General features: G+C 49.3%; 1 protein-coding gene across 2 annotated transcripts in view; it reads right to left on the reverse strand.

Moving 5' to 3' along the window:
• The window catches only part of CTIF (cap binding complex dependent translation initiation factor), a 249,542-nt gene that overhangs the window by 25,473 nt on the left and 206,305 nt on the right, over window positions 1-17,764 (reverse strand). For both annotated transcript variants that reach the window (XM_028524171.2, XM_028524170.2), the window contains exon 10: window positions 12,215-12,370. In XM_028524171.2, the coding sequence (XP_028379972.1) occupies window positions 12,215-12,370 (156 nt within the window). The remainder of the gene's footprint in view (window positions 1-12,214; window positions 12,371-17,764) is intronic.

A 17,764-nucleotide genomic window follows, 5' to 3' on the forward strand; every position in this document is an offset into this window, starting at 1 on the left:
TCGTTAAGAAGCACTCGTTTGGAACGACAAAAAGATGCTGCTGACTGGTCCTTTACCCCACGTCCTTCGTTGTTTTTCATGCCTTTGTTTTGTGCCCTGTTATGGGGAAGGGAGGAAGTCAATTTGTGATTAGCCAGTCTACTAAATTACGTTTTATCCTCGTCTCGACAGGGAAAGAGGGCCAGAGAGGGTAAGTTGCTTGTCTGGCTCTGAAGTCTGCCTCGTACCCCAGCACACTGCCCTTCCTGCTCCAAGAAAGGTAGATCCTGGCAGTTTCTTCCCATCGGGCCTGGCCCAGGCCGCCTGTTACCGCCCGCCCATTGCCGGCCACAGTGAGAATGGAGCATGAGGAAGGAGCTGGGTCCCAGCTAGGTCTAGAGGTGGGCGGAAGAGACAAGGTGGTTCCTAACTGGGTCTGGTCCAGACGGACAGGCGCAGCCTAGACGCTATTCACATCTGAAGGTGTGGAGAGCGGTGGTCAGGCAGCACTGGCTGCTGAATTTAGAGGGCGGGTCCTGGAGCTGTGTGTGGGCGACACACCAGCTCCCAGCACTCTGGTTTTTCTGCTTCTTCTCCCCAGTGGATTGGGAGAGTGGGGACCATGGCCTGCTCATGCCCACGCCCCAGCAGCCGGCCCAGCACGCGGCACCCAGATGGCTGGGTGGAGGGCACCTGAGCCAGGGCATGGAGGCTGGGCAGGGCTGGGATGTGGGGTGGGCAACCACCAGGAGGCAAGACAATTAGTGGAGGGGCAGTGCTGAGAGGTCCAGTCCAGGATTCAGTGGGGCCATTTACATCCTGCCTGAGGGTGAGGGAAACAGGCAAACCAGATTTTTGACTTCTGGGTTATCTGAAGTTTCTGATGGCTATTTTCACCTCCACCGTGTTTGCTTTCTTGCCTTCTCAATATATGTCACTTCCTCTGGTCCCAGCCAGTCCCCCAGAGGGACCTACGCATTCAGAAAGCGCCCCGGCCTGCCTCCCCTCCTGTGCCCCCAGGTTGGCTGAGCAGATTCCGACAGCACCCTACTGGGACACAGCCGGGGTGGGGGTGGGGTATGTGCCTTGTTGTTTTTAAAAACCTAAAGGATTTAAAAACTCTAGGCCAGTGATTTTCAACCAGTGCGCCTCAAGAGTTTCCAGAACCTGTGGTATCTGACTATTTAGTCAGGGGTATGGACCTCTTTTCCCTTGGACTGTCAAACAAAAAAATGACAACAGCCAACCCAACAATAGCCGTCTGGTATGAATGAATCAAAATTACATCTATTTTTTTGTTGTTGTCAGATGGGCAAAAAATGTATTTGTTGGTGTTGCGCAGAACTTCAGTAATTAGTTTATGTGTGCCATGAGGTGACGAAGGGTGGAAGTCGCTGATCTAGACAGATGCATGTGTATGTGTGTATATCCGTGTGCGTGTATCTTGCCCACACCACTCCGGCAGGAAAGTCTACCCTCTACCACCCCTTTACCAGCGCAGAAACAAATCCGAAAAAGCCCGCACCGGTTCCACCCCTCCGAGGCCTCCAGCTCCGCCCTCCCAGCCTTCAGTGCGACTCTGCAGAAAGCAGGGCCTCTTGAAGTTCAGACATTAATTACTGAGTTAGAATATTTTTCAAAATTACAAGGCATGGCCTCAGGAGATAAGAGGAAGGAGGAGGAGAGGGCGGAGGAGGCGGAGGAGGTGGGGAGGGCCGGTCTGCCCTGGGCTGCGAGGGAAGGCGAGTCTGCCGTCTGGGGAGGGGAAGCTGCCCCCACCACCCACACCCCTGCCTCAGGGAAGAGCCTCCACCCCCCACTCTGTAAGGCCGGGTGCCCCCTGCAGGCGGTGCTGAGATGTGGAGAAAAGTGAGGCCCCAACACCCGGTCTCAGACCCTGTAGAAGATGCATCCGTGGGGGCAGGAAGAGCTGGGGGAAAGGGGTGTGGAGAACGGCTTCCTTTTGGTCCTGAGCAGAAAAGGTTAGACCTCCCACCTCCGCACCGGAGGCCTTAAATGTAGAATTTCTGATAGAAAATGGTACATCAATGCAAACAATTTTCAACGAAGGGGAGAGAGATCAAGTCATTCCCCATCTATGTAACTGGAAGGGGTGGGGCCCCTGAAGACTCCCGGGGTGGGAGCTCTCAGGGCTGGCGGCACTCCAAGCTAACTTTTAAAAAAATACTGAGTATTTGATGTTTAAGAAAAACTGCTCCCACCTATATACCCTCTCTGTGGCGGCCTAATTCTCAGAGAGCTACGTCCTCTCTGAATCTCTAAGTCTCGGAGAAAATACCCAGCGCTTGCCACCCCCGCCCCCTTCCACAAGGGAGTCGGAGACGCGCTCCTGAAGCCCCGTGGAGATGGGTCTGGAAACCTCTTGAGTTTTAAAGCTGTTTAAAAACGGTTCTGGCGTAGAGACTGGTTTCCCCGTGGAAACCAGTGTCTGGTGGAAGCTGGTATTTTTATAACTCCAGGCTCTCTATCGGATCCCGCGTTACCATGGTTGCTAAGGGGAACACTGGCTTCGGATTTCACATTTCGGTTTGCAGAGTCTGGCTGAGGCGGTGGAGCAGTGAAAGGGTGGGGGGCGGGGGAGACCCGGGTTCTCCCTGGAGGAGGTCAAGGAACTCGCAGCCTCGGAGGAGGGCACGTCAGTGTGTTTGTGTGTGTGTGTGTGTGTGTGTGTGTGTGTGTTTGGGGGGTGTCTGAGCAGGTCAGGGGCATCACGCAGCAGAGCGACTTGGCCGCCAAATGGAAGAGGGGGACGCCCAGGAGGGGACAAAGCTGGGGGGGATTATTTCTGCGGAGGTTACAGGAACGGTTTGCTTAAGCTCGGGTATGCCTAGCAGCAGCTGCTGGACCTGGAGGAACTCTGCGGCCAAACCCGTGCCCAGGGGCTGTGTACCTGCCCCGGGGAGGCCGCGCTCTCTTGGGGGGGGGGGAGCATTCCAGGCCCAGTCTGCGCCTGAGATTAGGGCTGGAATAAACTGTCTGTGGAGAAATGTTCTCCTGAATTTCCAAGCTTCTTTCCAGCCCTTATCTTCCCACGTAGTCTTTTTTGATTGACTGTTATAGTAAGAAGGAATTTTCAAAGACAAGCAATTGAGGGCGGCTCTCTGCTAAGACGCCTTGGCCAGGCAGATCCCCCGGCCCCGTCTGCCGTCAGGGCCCCCATGTTCCTGTTGCCTGCTCTCACCCTGGGCCGAGCACCGACTTCCCACCACGCCCTGGCGAGGGAGAGCCCCAGATGTATCTGGGAGACTTTTCAGTCCAAAAAAAGAAGCAGCATTTTGCCTGGACTGGTGTGGCTCAGTTGGGTGTCATTCTGTAAAGCAAAAGGTCACCACTGGTTCGACTCCCGGTCAGGGCACACGCCTGGGCTGCAGCTCCGGTCCCCGATCGGGGTGTGTATGAGAGGCAGACAATCGATGTTTCCCTCCCTCCTTTCCCTTCTTTCTAAAAATAAATGCAATTTTTTTTTTTTTTAAAGTAGCGTTTTTCTTGGTGTTGGTTGAATGAATACAGAAACTCTTCTTTATGCTTTCCACGGTGTTGCTCTCTGGCCTGGAAACTTCCAGAGGTTCTCAGTATCATCTGTGTCCGCCAAAATGCCTCCGTTGGGAGCCAGGGCTGGCCCACAACCCTCGGACCCTCTCTCTTTATCATGGGGACACAGACACGCCCTCCCCCCACTGCCTCATCCTGGTCCCTAAGCCTCCGCTCACACTTTTCTTCCCCAAGGCCTTCCTCCCTCCCCACCAATACCTGCCCGAAGCCTACTTCCCGGTACACTTGAGCTCCCCTTCCCCTCGGCCCCTAAGAGGCTGCCCACACCCCTAAATTCCCCCTCCCTCTGTACTGCATGCACACCACCCAACCTAAATGTTCATGGCTTAGTTTCTGGGGATGTGGTAGCCAAGTGGATTGTAAGCCTTCTGGGGCGGGATCATCACTTACACTGCTCCCTTCCAGCAGAGCGAGGAAACTTAGCAGTTCAATGAGAAAGTAACATGGCCTCAAACCAAATTACTGCTCGCTGGGTAAACGCCGGGTCCCAAGCAAAATGTTGTTGAGGTTATGTGACAGATGAGAGCCAGCCGACCCCCAGGCACCAAAGAAAGATGGAAGTGGTTTAAAAGCAATCAAGGAGCGGTTACAAGGCATCCGGACAACCACCTGGCAAAGGACGTGTCCAGAGAGCAAGCGTCGGCAGCCTCGCGTGGATGCCAGCTCTACAGGATGTCTCGGAGGAATGAATCAGAGCAGGGTGGGGTGTGGTGGGGAGTGGATTTGGCCTTGATGGTGGGCGTGAGTGAAGCAGGAGGAGGAAGAGGAGGAAGAGCATGCTCCAGGCTCTTCCAGGAGGAATGCAAGAAGCCTTCTGTGGAAATACCGCAGGAATAGCGCGGCTGCGGCAGCACGGGACTCATGGGAGAGTCTCCAGGAAATGGGGGCATGTGTTTGAGTGTGGTGGGGGCTTGGTGCCCAGGGAGGAGAATGGACCCCACCATTGGTGGCAGCCTCCGGCGGGTACTTCCTGTGAGCAATGCCTGGGACATGGCTTGCTTTCAACAGGAACCTGCAATGTGTCAGCTCACTGAGGGGCTGCCAGGCACCCCTGCCTCACGTGACCATGTCACTTACTTTAAGCCTTAAAATAAACCTTCAGGGTGAGTATTATTGCCATGCGACAGAGAGAAAATTGAGGTGCAGAAAGATTAAAGAATTAGATCAAAGCCTCACAACTAGTAAGGGGCAGAGCGGGGATTCAAACCCTAGTCTCTCTGGCTCTTCCAGCTGTGCCCTTCCCACAGCTCTTTCCTTACCAGCGCCTGCTCACTAAATACACCTAAGATGTGGCTAGTCACATTTTCGCAACGTTGGCTGCACATTGGAGTCACGTGGAGAGCTTGTACCCTCCCCCTGCAACCCCATCCCTACAAAGTTTGATTTAATTGGCTGAAGGAGAGGTCTGAGAATTTGTAATTTTGTTAAAACTTCTCCAGACGGTGCAGGGCTGGGGGTCTGGGATGCATGGAGGGTAATTTCAAATCTCTGCTCCTTCCTCAGTGAGGGTCCATAGGTGCCCTGGGCAACCTTGGCCTATTTTGGCCACAGTGGACCCCGCCGTGGCCCCTGCCGAGCGACCGAACGCAGCCCCAGGTCCCTCTCTGGGGAAGGGAGGAGCGGTCCCACTGGAGAGGGGCCTCTGGAGAATGTTCTGCTTGACTCTCTACCCTGTGAGATGGCAGAGGATCCCCACCCACACCCACTTCATCTCAGCCTTTTCCGATGTCAGATTTCCCCTGGAGCCGAAACAATGTGAGCAATTGAACGGCACGCTCATGCAAAAAGTTAAAAAAGTGGCTCTCATTGTTGCACAGAGCAATTTCATTTCCTGAGAAGCCTGACTCGCTGCCCTCTGCGTTATCCCAGCCTGCCTGCCAGCCTCCTCCCCGAGCCCAGCTAGTTGCATCCCTGGGGGGTGCCCCAAGCAGACACCCGTCAGAGGTACCTGCCCCACCCCCCTGCCCTCTGGAAAGGGCAGGGAGGGGTGGATGGGGTTTCTGCGGCCTGGAGGGCAGGGGAGCAAGGGAGCCAACCGGAGGGAGAGGTTGGCGGGTCAGGGGGGTGCAGAAGGATGAGATTCCTGACCGAGGCACACCCTCCCTTCCTCCTTTTCTCTGCTCCTGACCTCTGGCAATGGGGCCCCGCACTCGGAAGAGAGCAGGAAGATGACAATCACGGGTAGAGATGGACTGTGGGGATGGGGATAGGAGAGCAAGAATGAGAGGGAGTGTATAGAGAGAGGTCCACGGTCCGTGGGCAACGGCTGCTGAAAAAAAGCAGGTGTAAGGGGTTAAAAACCACTCGGGGACCCCCTGCCAGAGGAATTTTCAACAGAGCTCTTGAGGTAAGGTGCCCAGAGAGGGGCAGTTGGTGACAGCAGGGAGGAATCTGCAGAATCACCGCAGGGTCGGAGGCGACAGAGGAGCGGAGGGCAGAGCACTGCGGGGTCAGGGGAGAGGGTGGGGCTGGGCGAGCCGGCCCGAACCCTGGCAGGCTGGTTCCAGCCCAGGCAGGAGATGAGAATCCCTCGGCCTGGGCAACGAACACCAATCACCGTCCTCCTGTGTGTGGGGCCTCGCAGCCACAGTCTGGCTGCGGACCTCATCGGGGTGAAGCATCCTTAGGGTTCTATTAAAAAACACCGTGAGGGATGTCTTGTATCCAATTGTTTGTGTCTTCACCATTTTTCATCAAGAGTTTGTGGTTTTCAGTGTACAAGTCTTCCACTTTTGTAGGTAAGTTTATTCCTGAATATTGTATTCTCGTTGATGCTATTGTAAATCGGATCATCTTCCCCATTTTCTGTTCAGATAGTTTGTTATTAGCGTGTAGAAATCCCAACTGATTTTGAACGTTGATTTTTGTATCCTGAAACTTCACTAAATTCATTTATTAGTCCTACCAGTTTTTTTTTGGTGGAGACTTTAGAGTTTTCTATATATAAGATCCTGTCATCTGTAAACAAAGACAGTTTTACTTCTTGTTTTCTGACTTGGAAGCATTTCATGTCTTTTTCCTGCCTACTTGCTCTGGCCGGGACTCCCCGTGATGTGCCGAGTGGCAGTGGAGGGAGTGGGCACGCTCGTCTTGTTCCTGATTCTGGATGGAAGGAGCTTATGCTGCTGAAATGTTCGTGCTGGCCAAGGTGACCCACAGACTCAGTGCAACCCCTGTCGGAATTCCAGCGACACTTTTAATAGAAAAACAATTCTAAAATTCACATGAAACCACAAAAGACTCTAACTAGCCAAACAACCATGAAACAATGAAAAAAAAAAAACCCCCAACAAATCAGGAGGCATCACATTTCCTGATTTCCAAATATACTATAAAGCTGTGGTTGTTAAAACAGGCATACAGATCAATGGGACAGAGCCGGGAGTCCAGAAATAAATCCATGTATGTATGGCCGACAGATCTTCGACAAAGGTGCCAGAAAACAAAACAAAACAAAACATAATGGGGAGAGGAAAGGCTCTTCAACAAATGAGGCTCGCGAGGCTGGCTATCCGCATGCGAAAGGACGAAGGTGGACCCTCGTACCACCACACACGGACATCAGCTCAGCACGGACTAGAGACTTCCCGTAGGACCTGAAACGGCGACTCGTCAGAGAAAACACAGGGGAAAAGCTGTATGGCACTGGCCTCGGCAGCGCCCTTCTGGGTGCAACGCCAAAAGCACGGAAGCGGAGCTAGACAAGTGGGACTACATCCAGCTAAAAAGCCTCTGCCCACCCAGCAGAGGAAACGATCAGTAGAGAAAACACAACCTGGATGGGGACAAGTATTACTAACCATGTATCTGATAAGGGGTCGATTCTCAAAAATACAGGGTCCGGCACAACGAATGCCCCTTATTTATTTACTTATTTAATTAATTAATTTATTTTTAAAGATTTTATTATTTATTTTTAGAGAGGGAGGGAGAAAGAGAGAGAGAGAAACATCAATGTATGGTTGCTGGGGGTCACGGCCTGCAACCCAGGCATGTGCCCTGACTGGGAATCAAACCTGCGACACTTTGGTTCACAGCCTGCACTCAATCCACTGAGCTATGCCAGCCAGGTTGCCCCTTATTTATTACAAAAACCTTTATAACAAAATCATAAGCATGTAATTCTGTAACATATCAATATCACACTCAAGCACACCATGTGACATGTTAGGTGAAATGTTCAAAATAAAGCAATAAATTAATACACCCGTGTTATTATCCCACCAGCCACGCTCGAGCAGGCCTTACTTCTGCTGGACCCCGTATATAAGAAACACCCTCCACCCAACAGCGAAAACCCTAACAACCAGACTTGAAAAATGGGCTACGGATGTGAATCACATTTTCCCAGGGAACACCTCCACTCGGCCAACAGGTATATGAACATGTGCTCAGTGTCGCTCCTCACCAGGGAAGCACACAACAAAACCAAGCGGCATCACCTGACAGTAGTTAGGGGGGCGTACACCATGGTGGGCAAAAGTAGGGTCACAGTTGTTCATATGGAAAAATACAAGTTCATAAACAAACAATAATACAAGAATAGACTCAGTGTTTTGTGTACTCACAACTGTAAGCCTATTTTTGTCCACTCCTGTGTATGTGAAAGACGGCAGGAGCTGGGAAGCATGTGGAGAAATCGGAACTCCTGGACGTTGTCAGTGGGAGTGGGACACGGTGCAGCCGCTGTGGGGATTCAGCAGGGCGGTCCCTCACACGCACCGAGCCACCCGGGAGCCAATGCCCCCACCTCTGCGTGTTCCTTCAGAAGAACGGAAATCACGGTCTGGAAGAGGCAGCAGCACTGTTCACAGCAGTCAAGATCTGGACACAAGCTCAGTGTCCACTGGCGAATGAACGGATTCAAAAATGGGCTGTATCCGTACAATGGAATACTATTCAGCCTGTAAAAAGAAGGGCGTGCAGACATGTGCAACGGCACGCACGAATCTGGAAGACACGACGCCAAGTGAAACACGCCAGTCACAGGACAAATACTAGGTATCTCCACAAACCAGTCATACCGGTAGAGGCGAAGAGCAGAATGGGGGCTGCCAGAGGCTTGGGGGCAGGCGGCAGCGGGGAGCTGCTAACCACCGGGGACGAAATTTCAGTTACGCAAGCTGAGTAATTTCCAGAGAGCCGTACAACACCGTGCCTACAGATAACAGTATTTTGTACACTTCGCAATCTGTCAAGGGGACAGATCGCGTGTTCAGTGTTTTTTACCACGATAAAACATTTGAAAACATTAACAAAATTAAAAAGGGCCTGGGAGGCCCGTGCAGTTGTAAACAGGAGGGCGAGGAGACTCATGCAGCTTCGGGCCATCAATAACCCTCTTCAATCACTCTGAAAACCGCCTTGGCAGAAACCATTGGCTCTTAAGCAAATTAAAGAACTCATTGAAAATTATTCCTCTCTGTCCCTCAAAGAAGGATCTCCAATTGGCAAAGGCTATTTATGGCAAAAACAGGATCGATTCCACAAAGAATCGCTTTGGCCTCCGCCACGCATCGGGCGCTGGGCTGTGCCTAAGAAGAGAAGGAGAGCAGGCAGCCGCGCGCTGCTCCTGGGCAGGGAAGCAGGGCGGGCTGGAGCAGGAGCTCCCGGGCTCAGACCTGGATTCCAACAGGACTCTGCTGCCTGCTGGCTGTGTGGCCCTGAGCAAGATGCCTGACCTCTCTGTTCTCTGGAAAATGAGGATGATAACGTTTATGGTCCGAGTTAAAAGGGCAAAGAATGCAAGGCATGCTCTGGACAACCCTGTCCTCTGAGCTATTACTATAAGGCGTAGTGTAAGGCGACACGAAAGGATGGAGCTGTAAGGATGGGGTGCTCTGGACGCAGGGAGGCAGGAAGGTGGGTCTGGGCCCATGCCAGGACTGAGCAGGAGGGCTCTGGGGTGCAGTTCCAGCCATGTCTTGTTGAGGGTGCTTGGCGTGTGACCTGGATGTCATTTAGTGGGCAGCTGGAACGGTGGGCCTGGGGCTGGTTCTGGCAGTTGGGAGGACTTCAGGGCAGGTGAGCCCTGCTAATTTAGGACCAGCCACCTGCATGGCCTCAGGGCAAAAGCCTAAACTCTTCCAGTATGGAGAGGGGCCACAGCAGTGCCTTTGGCTTCCAGAAACTTCTTAGGGCTGGCTCCATTTGCTTTGGGTCAGGACTGGGTGTGAGTATGTATGTGTGTATGGTAAGGCAGGGGAGGCAGCAACTGACTCTAAGAATTCGGGTGTCTCTCTCCTGGATTCTGGGGAAGGCTCTCCAAAGGGACCGGTAAGATCCCCAGGGCAAGCCTTTGTGTCCTGACCTTTTCTTAAGGTCCTGTTTTGGGGAAGCTGAGTTCTCTATTGGAGAGAGCTCCAGATCGGGAGTTCAGGAGCTAGGGGCCAGGTCTGGCATAGGACTGGCTGTGTGTCCCTGGAAGGGCATTCAGCCCCCGTGCCCCTTTAAGACTGGGCGTGTGCCCAGGCCCTGAGTCAGACTGGAGGACACCCAGCTCTCTGAGAGCTGCCTTGCCCTAGAACAAGGCCCCTGGCATTTCCTTCCACATTTTAACCTAGCTGCCCTAGTGCACCTAGCACCCTCTGCTCACCACGTCTTCCTCTCCAAACCCTGTAGATTAAGCAGCATGACCCCCCTTTGCCAATAGGGAACTGAGGCTCAGGGCAGGTGAATCTTCCCCAGGATGGCACAGCTAGACAATGGAAGAGGCAGGATTTGAACCCATGGCTGATGCTCTAGAACCACCTCACCACAAGACCCCAAGCAGGTAGGTTGGAACATGGGGCTCCCGTTTCCTCTTCTACAAAGTGGTGGAAGCCACAGATGATTTACTTACTCCTCAAGTTCACCGTGAGCGTGGCAGAGGCTTGTGTTTGAGACACTGTCCCATAGAGGCGAATGCATCGAACAGGTGGGCACCTTCCGGATCTCACCAGGACATCTGCGCTACCTCAGGCTGGGTTGGAAGTGTCCCAGCAGCTGGGGCCAGTGCTAGGCCCTGTTTCCTGCTTGGGGGAGCAGGTGACGGCAGTACTGGGGTGCCCAGGTCACACAGAGGGAACATGTTGGGACAACCCAGGTTATTGTCCCAGAACAGTGCTGCTTTCTGCCTTACGGTAGGTTGTCAGGGGCTCAGGGCAACTCAGGCAGAAATGAGGGGGACCCCCAAGGGGCCATCTGGGCTGGCGTCCTCCCTCCAAGAAGGCAGTCTTTGGGTCATCCCCAAAGGGATACCAAAGAGCAAAGCTATGGCCTCTCCTGGTGCTGCGCTCTGAGCTTCAGACACTTGGAGAGTGAAATAAAATCGGGAGAGACCACTGTCTGAATCTGAGAAACAAGTCGGAATTCAAGTGCACGTGTTAACACAATGTTTGGCTGTGCTGAGTGAGCAGCAGAGGCTCACGGCCCTACCGAGTACCCGGGAGAGGCTGTGCGCTCAGCTTTCCCGGGCGCCATGCAGTCTGGAATGAGCACCCTGCTTCCTCACAAACGACTGCTTCAGGACCATTTACAGACCCCCCTCCTTTCTCTTCACTCTGCTCTCTTTCCTCCTGGTTCTATCAGTTCCCCAGAGGCCACTCTGCCTTAGGTCCTGGGACCCACTGCTGGGGGTGGGAGGGGAGGGCACGTGGGAAGCGTGGGCTGACCCCGGCTCCCGCAGAGTGCTGTGAAGAGCTCCATGTCTCCTGCAACCTTCTCTGACCCAAGCCTCCTGGCTCCCGGTCACTCCTCCACCTCCTCCTTGCTGGCTCCTGTCCTCTCCTCCACCGGCACCCTCTCCCTGGGCGACCCCATCCAATCCTCTGTCCTGAGCACCAGCTACACATCAACACTTCACACAACGCTCAGTCCGGGTCCCCGGGCTGACCTCTTCCTGACCTTCAGATTTGTCTACCTGAGCAACGACGTGGCAGCTCCAAGGGATGACCCACAGGTCACCTGAACATACAAATCTGACCCCTGGTTTCACCATCTCACGATTCTCTTCCAGAGTCCCTCGCCCCAGACAACGGTGCCGCCAGGCTGGTACCCCAGGAGCCCACGGTACGTCCACCCTTCTGTGTCGCTCACGGCAGCAGGGTCTGCTGGTACTCAGAAGTACCTGGAGTGCAGACAGCCCTCCTCACTCACTTACTCAGCTGTGTTCCCAGCCCCATCGGTGAGCTCCCAGCTGCCACACTCGCCCCTGCCAGTGCTATCCAGCAGGGCGGCCAGTGTGGCCTCCCGGGGTGGGCTATCATGCCCGGTGGGGGCAGTACCCCACTGACTCCTTGCTTCCCAAACGTCTCTTGGTTGTTCTTGTTTCTTTTTCAGATGAAATTTAGAAGCAAATCTTTTAATATATAGATAAAAAATTAAACAATAAACCAATCCAGTCCAAAGATCCATTCATTCAAATAATGCCTCCTGCAGGCCATGGTCTAGATTATGAATTCCAGCAGTTGGAAAAGCTTTCTGTGGAGGGGGGCTATTCCCTTCCTGTAAACTCAATAAGTAAAAACCTGGCTTATTTTAGTACATGGAAGGGGGGAGGGTGACGTTGCTGTTTACCCAAGGACCATCACTTTGCACCGGCACCCTCAGCCTTCCCGGCGCCTCTGAGCCGAGCTTCTCTCCCAGACCTCGCAGCGCCCGCTGGCAGTGCGGGGCGTCTTACCTCCCTGAGGCAGGTGTAGATGGGGCAGACGAGCACGCGGAAGGGCTCGCCGGTGCTGCTGCGCATGGTGCCGAACACCTCACACAGGAAGGTGATGAAGCCCAGCCAGCGCTCCACGTCCTGCTGCTGCAGCTCCTCCCGCACCGTGAAGTCCTTCTGCGGAGGGACAAGACACCGCGTCAGTCTCAGTGGGGCTGGTCAGGGGCACCTGGCGAACCCCGTGCTTTCAAGGAGGAAGGGGGTGGGTGACGCGTGGCTGGAGCACGAATGCTGGGACTCAGGGTGGGCAGCAGGACCACTGTGCTCTTTGGCCACGGCACCTGTTCTTCAGGTTCCCTAGACTGGGGGCCCCTCAGCCTCATCTCAGCTGACTCCAATACTGAGATGAGGTGGGGGGGGAGATGACACTTCCCCAGAGTCATCAACTCCCCGAACCTCAAGCCCCTCCCTTTGCTAACTCCCACATGGTGCCCTTCACAGAGGGAGGGCAATCAGAACATTGCCGGGTGCATATTAGCAGTGGTCGACGGAGGCCCAGCCTGGGCTAGAGACAGCTATAGTCCCTGCCTGCAAGGGACCTAGAGGATGGTAGAAAAATTAGAGTCACTCATGCGTTCATTTACCCTCCTTGAAAGTATTATCGCCCCACTGCGTGCCAGGCACTGCATTAAGGCTAAGATAAGACATGATAGCTCATAGCTATGTTACAAGAGAAGGTATTAAGAGCCATTGGGAGCTCCAGGTAGAGGGACATTGGGAGCTCACATTTATTTAGCCAGAGAATTTTCATTTTAATTTCAAAGAGAAAAAAAATTCTACCAATAGCTGTGAAGGAAAAAAAAAAACCCACCCTAGATTTCTTACAAAGGAGTGGTATTGTTGTCCTTTTATATTTGATGTTAAAATTCAGAGATATTGAGGCAACATCTTCATTTGCTTGAGGATAAAAGGACACACCTAGTTATGAGTGCAAGCAAGAGAAAGAGTCTTACATAAGCAAATGTTTTTGAAAATCCCACCCACGTGCTTGTCTCTAAAAAAACAAAACCTAAATGGTACAGCTGCCATGGAAAGGAGTGTGGCTGTCCCTCAGTAATTAAAAATAGAATTACAATATGATCCAACAATTTCACTTCTGGGTATACATCCAAAAGAACTGAAAGCAGGGTCTTGAAGAGATATTTGCATATCCACGCCCATAGCAGCATGACTGACAGGGTCCAAGAGGTGAAAGCAGCCCACGAGTCTATGGATGGATGAATGATAAAAAGTGGTCGGCGCACACAATGGAGTATTAGTCAGCCTTAAACAGGGAAGGGGTTCTGACACATGACACAGCCTGGGCGAGGAGGACATTACGCTCAGTGAATAAGCCAGTCCCCAAAGGACAAACATTGTATATTCCAATAGGTATCTAGAGTAGTTAAAATTGTAGAAACAGAAAGTAGAATGGGGGTTGCTGGGAGGTGGGGGGAGGGGACCATGGGTTAAAGTTTCAGTTTTTGGCAAGATGAAAACGTTTTGGAGATGGGTTGCATAACAATGTGACTTATACTTAACATGACTGAACTGCATAAGTATAAATGGTTGAGATGGTAAATTTCATGTTACACATTTTTTCTTCTTACCACAATTTAAAATAATTAAAAATTTGGAAACTTTCTTGAATGCATGCTCCAAACAACAAAATTTATGACTCTGCTCCAAGGGAATCATGGTTTAGAAGGACGAGAAATGAAGTCAAAATAAGTAATTAGAATTGTAGTTATAAGACTGAATCAGAAACTAGAAATGATCCTTGAAAGAGAGGATATTTAATTTCTAAATGTAATTTAAATAAGAAGTTCACAATAGTGTGACTTCATCTAAGATTAAATTACTAAAGACTGATAAATACTGAGTAGAAAGGGGCCGAAAATTGTAAAGCACGCAGCATTTTATAATTTAGGCTGTAAGGTTTCACAAGTTATTGTTTCTTTCCTAAGTCTGATAATCAGAGAAATAGAAATTAAAGTATACCTTCGAAAACATTAAAGGAAGCACTAGTAACCATGAGCAGAACTGAAAACAAGCAGATAAAATAAATGGATGAGCAAAATAATTGTGGGCAGATGAAATTAAAGCACTAGTAATGTCAAAGTAGTTTTTAAGATTACGATCGTTAAATAACATTAAAAGGTTATTTATAACGACAAAAATACAACCCTTAATAGATAACATAAAACATCACACACTACAAGCACAGACTCAAAATAGACTTATTGGGAAATACAAGCACTAGTATTATCTGACTGATTAAATTTACAAAAATTAATGACCTGGATCCCTTAAGTAATGTAATTAATAAGACTACATTGAAACTAGCCTCATTGTAAGTTGTGATTCTACTATGAATTTGAAAATGCAGAAATTCTACAGGTTGATACTTGGGCCAAGAGTTAAGAACAATTAAAAAAATAGCCAGTTATCGATCAGACCAGGCAATGAAGCCTAGGTTAGAATTACTACTGTATCTTGATTTAAACCAGTCTTCTTAAAATTATGCAAATTTCTATACTTAATCATTAGTTAATTTCTTTTCCTAACCAAAAGGTGTCCATTTCTCACCCAAAATGAACTGTGCTTTTGGGGGGACAGAAATTGATTAGCAGATGAACTCTGTCCAGAAAGTATCCAGCCATGCAATGTGAATAAGAGATATTTATACAAGAAGAATACAGACAAGATACAAGAAACCTTGTACATAGGACAATGATACCTTAGTCCCCTTCAAAGTTGGCACCTTGTGACCTCACACAGTTCTCCCAGAGTCTCTTTCACTGTTCAAAACACTCTGCAAAATCCTTTGTTGGAATAGCCATCAGCTGCCCCATCATGTTTTCCTGAATCTCACTGATGGTTTGAAATCTCTTCCTTTTCAAAGGTGATTTAAGTTTTGGGAAAAGCCAGAAGTTTCAGTGTGCCAAATCTGGGCTGTAGGGGGGCTGAGTCACCTGGGTGATTTGACGTATCAAAGATGTGATGTATCAGAGACGTGATACGTAAGTGGCCACATTGCGGTGATGAAGCTGCCAATCACCAGGTGCCCACAGCTGTGGTTGTTTTCATCCTAGTGCACCTCTCAACTGACAGGTAGTGCTCCTTATTAAGTGTTTGATTGGGAGAGGAGTACTCGTGATGGACAACACCTTCCCAATCAACAAACGCAGTTAACATGATCTTGACCTTGATGCGACTTTCCTGCCCTTCCTTCGGGCATGAAGAGCCAGGCCACTTCCACTGGGACGAGTGGGCCTTCGTTTCCGGATCATAGCTGTAGACACGATTCATCTCTGGTTATGGCCTTCTTGAGGAAATCTGGTTCCTTGGTAGTGGTTTGAATCAAATTAGCAACTGCAGCACGATGCTCCTTCTGCTCCAGTAGCAGAAGCTGTGGAACGGGTTTTGCCATGACATGTTTCAAGCCAAGATCCTGCATCAAAATCTCAGACACAGTAGGTACTGGAATCCCCAGCTCAGCTTTTGGTTCTCGTGCTGTCAGTCACTGATCTTTGCTGACTGCAGCTGTACATGTTCAGCCCTCTCAGGTGCTCTGCCTGTTGCAGGCCTTCCAGAATGTGCATCACTCTCAACAGATTCTCGACCGTCTTTGAAGCATTTGTGCCACACTTTTATTTGTGCTGAGCTCATTGCATCATCCCCGAAAGCCTTTTGAATCATCCGAATGGTTTCCGCAGAGGAATGTTCAAGCTTAATGCAAAATTTGATGCAGATTCATTGCTCTCCTTGCTCAGTCATTTTGAATGCGATGCCCACACAGTGCACATGCTCACTCCACAGTATCTACCACCCCCACTGACTAGTACAGTGAAGTCGTCATTGTTCACCCATGCATATTCCAGTCCACCCTCCTGGGCTGCCAGGTTATATTGATGTCACGCAAACTGTTCTCATTACGTTAACAATGGCTGGACTTTTTCTGGACAGTTTGGAAATATTTACTTACATTTGAGAACTTTTTAGTTGCTTTTATCTGCCTTCCAATCAGGAAGACCAGAAGGACATTTATACAACCTAAAGTTTAGCAAATACAATTTAAGGTCTACCCAGGAATCACTTTCTTTAAAAATAAATAAAGTTAGAGCATTATTATTTTATAAACACATAAGAAAGGTGGTGAAGTTGATTGGTATAAGTGGACTTGTGAAATTTTCTAAATCAAACATTTCTTAGAACACATTCTAAAAGAGGACTGACTATTAAAGGAGGAGTGTTCACTATTCTCAGCAATTTCATGAAAGATCAAATAAAGCCTCCTTAACAACTTGTATCTGAAGAGAATAGCTTTTTAACCAACTTGACTAGACTTTGCTACATTAATAAAAACTAAGACCATCATTCTAAAGGGTACATGCTAATGAAACTCTGTAACACTGCCTATACATCTATATAGATATATGTACATATATTATATTTGGCTATGTAATTTTTCTTGATTATTTTAATAGTTGTAAAATTGCCATATAATTTAAGGACTTTACCACTTCAGAGACCTGCAGGGAAAAAGAGAAATATATGATTTTTTTAAAGATTTTTTTTTTTATTTTTAGAAAGGCGGGAAGGGAGGGGGAAAGAGAGGTAGAGGAACATAAATGTGTAAGAGAAACAATCAGTTGCCTCTCCCATGCCTGCAACTGGGGACCTGGCCTGCAACCCAGGCATGTGCCCTGACTGGGAATCGAACTAGCGACCTTTCAGTTCACAGGCCAGCACTCAGTCCACTGAGCCACACCAGCCAGACCAAAAAATACATGATTTTTTATTTAACAGTTAAATAATTTCCCCAAATAGTTTATGTATTTACCTCCTTCAAAATGTTTAGAAAGTTTTTAAAATCTTCAATAACATAGTACTGTTCTTGTATTCTAATTTCTGTTATATTTTCAAATTTTGGTAATGCCTGGCTTTATATATTCTTTTTCATCTTTCAGATAATTCATTCTAGATAAAAATTTCCCTCTTTAACTATTCAAGAAAAAAAAAATCCCTTTCTCCTACAGCCTGTCATTTCTGGTCTCATTTATACTGAAATTCTAGGCCAAAATGGCCAGCGAAAGAGCTTCACAACCCACAGAATTTTTAACTCATAGTGGCTATAATTTGACATGCATTGGACATTTTGTTAATCTTGATTTTAATCTACTTAGAAAAGTAACTAGGAGTTTGCTATTTTGGTGCTGCATGTCTTAAGAACCAAAAAAGGACAATACATGTTTTATGTTAAATTTTGCCCTTGGATTCCTTTGTGTGTGTGCACTGTTAAAATGTGTTACAACCTGCTACCTTTCATTTTAACTAAAAGTTTAAGCAGCAAACATAACCTTTTAGGAAGAATTACATTTTAAATGTTTCTTTACATATAATGTTTGGAATGTCTAGAATTCATACTTTAAAAAGTATACTGCTTGCTGTTAGGGAAACAGGGAGTCGAGTTTCCTTGGCTTGCTTTCTAGCCTAGAAAAGGCTTGTGACCAGAGCTTAGTAGCAATG

This window comes from Phyllostomus discolor, chromosome 9 (genome assembly GCF_004126475.2).
Source record: "Phyllostomus discolor isolate MPI-MPIP mPhyDis1 chromosome 9, mPhyDis1.pri.v3, whole genome shotgun sequence".
NCBI classification, from domain to species: domain Eukaryota; kingdom Metazoa; phylum Chordata; class Mammalia; order Chiroptera; family Phyllostomidae; genus Phyllostomus; species Phyllostomus discolor.